At 39.6% G+C, this 6,381-nt stretch overlaps 1 protein-coding gene across 1 annotated transcript; it reads right to left on the bottom strand.

Annotated features, from left to right (window-relative positions):
* Window positions 1–4,525: 4,525 nt before the first annotated feature.
* On the bottom strand, window positions 4,526–5,653 carry LOC121385075 (FMRFamide receptor-like). Its single transcript, XM_041515612.1, has one exon. It carries the CDS (start codon window positions 5,651–5,653, stop codon window positions 4,526–4,528), a length of 1,128 nt encoding a protein of 375 aa, XP_041371546.1.
* Window positions 5,654–6,381: the final 728 nt, after the last annotated feature.

Below are 6,381 nucleotides of genomic sequence, written 5' to 3'. Positions count from 1 at the left end.
TTTTTCATCGTTCCAACCAGTGAACTACAACTCGTCAAAGGCCGTGGTATGTGTTTTCCTGTTTGTGGGAAAGTGCATATAAGAGATCCCTTGCTCTATTAAGAAAATGTAGCGGGTTTCCTCTACTGACTACAAGTCAGATTTACCAAAATGTTCGACAACCATTAGCCGATAATTAATATATCAATGTGCTCTAGTGGTGCCATTAAACAAAACAAACTTTACCAGTACCGGCACTCACACATAGCTAGTTTTAACGACTCAATGGGTAGGTGTAAGACCACTACACCCTCTCTTTTTTTCTCACTAACCTCTAGCAGCTAATCCACTGTTCTGGAAAGACAGCCCAGATAGCTGAGGTGTGTGCTCAGGACAGCATGCTTGAACCTTAATTGGATATAAGCACGGAGAAAAGTTGAAGTGAAATGAACAATTGTAGCGGGTTTCCTCTGATGACTACAAGTCAGAATGACCAATTGTTTGACATCCAGTAACCGATCATTAATTAGTCAATGTCCTCTAGTGGTGTCGTTAAACAAAACCAAATTTTAATTTTAGTCGCTATTGCCATGTAAAAGTGGTAGCAACAGTGATCCATATAGTAACATTTTAAAAATTAAATTGTCTGTCCTTCATCATTATATGATTTTCAAGTTAACCTTCTTGCTTTGTTTTTTGCATTCTTACAAATTCTCACTCTCTTTTGCAATTTTACTTGAGACAATTGTAACATTAGTTTTTTCAGAAATAAAACAACAAATTATATTCAATAAATATGTTTACTGTACATTTCAAAACAAAATACAAACAAAATTCAACAAATCGAATCAAACAAAATGGTAATAATAATAATAATATTTCATAATAATATAATGATATTGATAATGATAATGATCATGACGATGATGTTGTTGATGATGACGATGATGATGACGACGACACATTTAAACATTGAAATTATCATATAGTATCCATGTTTCGTTGTCCTATTTTCAAAACGAACTCTACATTTAGTGGTCAATGTTTATGTTTCAAGTCGAAGAAGTACAAATCAAAAATAAAATTGCGAAAAGGGGGTTCACACCTCAAAAAGGGGTCTGACCATATGTTTGTACTTTTTTATTTACCAGCAATGAATCTGTTATATGCACCTCTGCACACACAGCACGACACATACGACGGCCTCTAATATGCCAGATGTGAGGTACGGGGAATATCCAATAGGTCCGCCGATGAGGTTCGATCCTTGGACACAGATACCTCAGATGAGAGCTGCACGACTAAGATTAATCCTGCCCCTAACCCAGACAGTTGAAGTTAAAATTTGTTTTGTTTAACGACACCGCTAGAGCACATCAATTAACTAATCAGCGGCTATCGGATGTCAAACATTTGGTAAATTAATTCTGACTCATAGTAGTCAGAGGAAACCCGCTGCATTTTTTCCATTGGCAGCAAGTGATCTTTCTATGTACTTTCCTACAGACAAGAAAGCACATAGGCCTACCACGGTCTTTGCCCAGTTGTGGTGCACTGGTTGGAATGAGAAATACATTCAATCTGTTAAATTGATCCACCGAGGTGGTTCAATCATGCGGCGCAAGCACCTCAGGCGAGCACTCAACCAACTGCTATATACACCCCCACCCCACCTCCACCCCACCCCACCTCCACCCCGCCAACCCAGACAGAAACAAATTACTTGTAATATACGATGTGTACGTAGATATGTAAACAGTAATTTACTTATTACTTTTGTTATACTATTTTTGTTGGTGACGTAAGGTAGCGCTGTACCATGTAAAATGTTCTTAACAGACTGAAAATTGCACTATATATATATATATATACATACAAAATGAGATCTTATTCACATTTTAAATGGAAGTTACGAGGCTTTTTAAAAAAATCAGTCAAATGACGTCAGATATGTTTAAGTCGCATTAATTGTCTGCTAGACTGACATAACAAAATTCACATTTTTCAACAAGTTACACTAAAGTACATCATACTGTCGCCATAAGCAAAGGTTGGCATGAAAAACATGATATTTAAACACATTAAACATGTATTTTTACATTAAATATATCATTTGGTAAAACCAAATCAAATATGGTCTTTGTATCAACTGTTGGTGGGCGACAATAATATTTTTATCTATGACTTTGGAATTTATGAATTTAAAAAGAAAAAACGATTTTCACATTTCACTAGTTTAGATAAAAATCGTATACTGAAGACATAGAATAGTAAATATGTAGTATGATCAGTTAATTGTTGTCGTATATGGGCCGACCATCAATGTCGTAACGTTCTACGTGAACTAAGAGTGTGTTTGACTATTAGCGTTTTCAAAATAAAGTCAGTGGCGGATCCAGATCCATTTAGGGGGCCGCATTGACATGTGGTTGAAGCCCACGTACGTTCCACGATGGGATTCCTTGGATTTTCCAACGGTAAAGAAAAACAAAATTCTTACTACAAAAGTAAAAGTAAATGGAAGTTTACACATGTGGGATTACACATAGAAGTAATCCCAAACGTAATTTGGTGACGTGCACTATTACGTCAGAGGCCCATTTGGGTTATTTCTCGGTCTAGCCAGTACACCACAACTGGTATATCAAAGGTCGTGGTATGTGCTATTCTGTCTGTGGGATGGTGTATATAAACAATTCCATGCTACTAATGGGGAAAACGTATCGAGTTTCCTCTCTAAGACTATATGTCAAAATCACTAAATGTTTGACATCCAATAGCCGCTGTTTAATCAATCAATATGCTCTAGTGGTGTCGTTAAACAAAACAAACACACAAAAATAAGAGAAAAGTGGAAGATGCGTTGCTGACAAACGTCACGTGATTTTAGAGTTAATTAATGTGTGTAGTTTGTTTTGTTTTGCCTTTGTTAATCATCGGCTATCGGATGTCAAACATTTGATAGTCATCGGGAGAAACCCGCTACATGTTTCGTAATGCAGCAAGGGATCTTTTATATGCACTTTGCCACAGACAGGAAAGCACATACCACGGCATTTGTCCAGTTGTGGTGCACTAGTTGGAACGAGAGGAGTTGAACAAAGGCTTACAAATTAATATCGTGGGAAGCAATCTGTAATTCTCCAATTTTAATTAGGAAGCAAACGATAGAAACTGAGATGCAGTTAAAATAATTGGTATCAAAATTAGATTCATTGTTAGACTTACAAACAGTTGATCAATGTAGAGCATTTGAGACAAACAGATAAAAAAGACCGTATAATTTATACAATCGCTAAAGAAAGAGCAATTCTGAATGTATCTGGAATAACACAGGAAGCGGGAACTGTTTGTTGGGTTGTGGAATTGATTGTCGGAAAGCATATTTTGCATGTTAAGCGGCATTTGTTGTCCGCCCACTGTCGGGTTGGAGACTGGAGGGTAGTATTAGCAATCAAGAGAGGCGGTAGAAACAGGCGTTACTTAAGTATGGAACATCCCCCAGATTCTGTTTCTTTGAACGTGTACTCTGCAATTCCATTGCATCCACACAGACACGTACATACAGACACATTTTACGAACGAAAACAAATATATATATACTGATGGGAAGAAATAATGGATCACTCAGCAGGTAATGACTGCAACCAAATCCTTAACCCATGGTGTCAAAAGATGACCGTGTTACTTGTTTGTTTGTTTGTTTTTGTTTAACGACACCACTAGATAATATGGATTTATTTTTATTATCGGCTATTGGGTGTCAAACATTAACAAATTCTGACATATAGTCTTAGAGTGGAAAGCTGCTACATTTCTCCATTAGTAGCAAGGAATATTTTATACGCACCATCCCACATACAGGGTAGCACATACCACCGTCTTTGGTATACCAGTTGTGGCTGGAACGAGAAGTAGTCAAATGAGCTACCAACGGGGATCGATCCTAGACCGAACACGCATCAGGCTAGCGCTTTACCACTGGGCTACGTCCTGGCCCCGTGTCAAAGGGAGACAATTCGATACCACTTTTATATTGAGGAATCAACCCACATTGGGGAAGAGAGGAAGAGAGCGTCGTTAACTAAAACACTTCCTTCATTTCCTTATACGTATGCACACGCGTTTCGGTCCGCATCAAACAATACGTTTTTATGCCATCACATAACAGAGCACATTGGTTTATGTTAGAACAAAACGTATGTGTCTGTGCGGATATAGAGGAATTGGGGTCCAATATCATGAGCGGTCTAATATCACGAGGTCATTACTTGTATCCAGTGACGAATACTTTTTTGTAGAAAAATAAAACTTATTATAGATATATCCAGGGCTCGAAATAGGAAACAAAATATGGCCTGCTGTTATTTAATATCAATTAGGACAAACTAAATATAACAGGCTAAGAACAACAAACAGCCTGCTGGAAATAAGACGGTTAAATAGAAGATGAGATCATCGTAATATGTACATTTGTATCTTTAATAATGATCTGCCATTTGTTGGGTAGCTTTTCGCAGGCCACTATTTCGAGCCCTGTTATATCTCATACAGTTGCATACAGTTCATGCCTATTCCCTGATTTGCGTATTGAGACGACGACCGCCCTGCTGGGAAGGGAAAACCGTCTGATTTGAGAACCTTCATCCGTCCGAGAACAACAGGGGCGGCAAAACAAGAACACAAAACTCCTCCAGAAGATAGTGTTAAAAATACAATAGATGATAAAATTCGTCCCAGAATTCACCAGCAGCAGCAGATCCGTAATCTCACGAACCCCACGATGAAGAAATTTCTCCTCGTAATATCCGAACCCGAAAAACGTCGACATAATGGCGTCTGGGGTTATAAACACGAGGAAAACGAGAATGACAAAAACAAGCATGATCGTTATGCGGTACCGGCGGTTGCTTTTGAATCTTCCGAATCGACATCGGCGAATTCCGTAGATTATGCACGTGTTGAGCACTATCAGAAGGAAGAGGGGGATGATGGAGCGAAGAAAGTTCTGAAGCCAGGTATACGTCTTCGAGAACATCTGGTTCTGCCATAAATCGGTCACCTGGGGAATGTAGTGTATGGCGCCGGTCACGTTGTTCCTGTGCTCGATCGTCCGATATCGCATCGCGTAGGGGATGGCGAGGAAACTCATCAAAACGAAAACCGACGTAGAAATAGTCCGGGCACGAGAAATCGTACAGTATCCTTTCACCTTTGTCGGATGACACACATATATGTATCGCTCCACCGCCACCGAAACCGTCAGCCAGGCGGATATACACAGCGACGTGTTAAAAATATAGTGCGCGTAAGGATAGAGAAATCCAAAGGCCTTGTTGCCTTTCGGGAAGTCGACCTCCAACAATAGAATGACGGTGAAGTACAGAAAGTCGCTGATTATCTTGATGCAGTCCGATATGGCTAAGGCAAGAAGGTAGACATTAGTTGATGACGTCATCTGTTTTTGGCACATGACGATAATACTGAGGATGTTGCCGATGAGCCCGATCAGGCAGACGACAGGGTAGAAGATGAGTCCGGTGATGAACCTCGCTCTCAGGTAGAACTGCTCGTACCCGTCGCTCTCGGGGATGAGGCCAAGTGGAAATGTGATGTTCATGAATTCCGGTGGGGGGAGTTCGAGCGGCAGGGTTACCTCAATGGGAGAGTCCATTGTTGTTGACGTCATTGGACTATCTGCAATGAGACACAGTACAGCAGTTTAAATATTAGGGGAACATTTAGAAAAATAAATGAGCAAAATCAACAAAGATAGAAAACCTGAATACAACGCAAAATCTCAACACAATACATCACATTGCATCACATCACATAACATCACATCACCTCGCGTCGCGTCACACCACACCACACCACACCACGTCACCCTCACGTCACGCCACCCTCACGTCACGTCACACCACACCACACCAAACCACATCACATCACAACACAACAACACAAAACATCATATCACATCACAAAACAGCACAACACAACACAGCACAGCACAGCACAGCACAACGACACATCACATCACAAAACAAAACAAAACAAAACAAAATGAGCATTATTCTTCTTGTTTGGTCAAACAAATACACTACATGTTACCAAATAGCTGATACCAATTCAAGATCTGATACGGGATGAATGATCAACCCGGGCTATCCTGCATAACGAAGACTTTAATGGCCAATGATTTTCTTCCTTGTGAATACTTAGTGTTCAAGAGGAAAGGGATGTTTACACACTGGCTCGGTGCATGACTAGCTGACTGAATGTATGACATGTGAACCAATTAAAGAGGCATTCCTGACTTTGCAACTATTTCAATATTTCCAGCCAACATTGTTATTTTAAAGACAGAACTTACAAACAGATTACATTTTCTAAGAATAGCAG

This window comes from Gigantopelta aegis, chromosome 11, assembly GCF_016097555.1.
Source record: "Gigantopelta aegis isolate Gae_Host chromosome 11, Gae_host_genome, whole genome shotgun sequence".
In the NCBI taxonomy this organism is placed as follows: Eukaryota; Metazoa; Mollusca; class Gastropoda; order Neomphalida; family Peltospiridae; genus Gigantopelta; species Gigantopelta aegis.
This window is presented reverse-complemented; position numbering and strand designations above follow the sequence as displayed.

What these genes read in the sequence shown, in the direction of transcription:
- LOC121385075 (XM_041515612.1), bottom strand. Translation starts at nt 5,653, where the DNA reads ATGGACTCTCCCATTGAGGTAACCCTGCCGCTCGAACTCCCCCCACCG.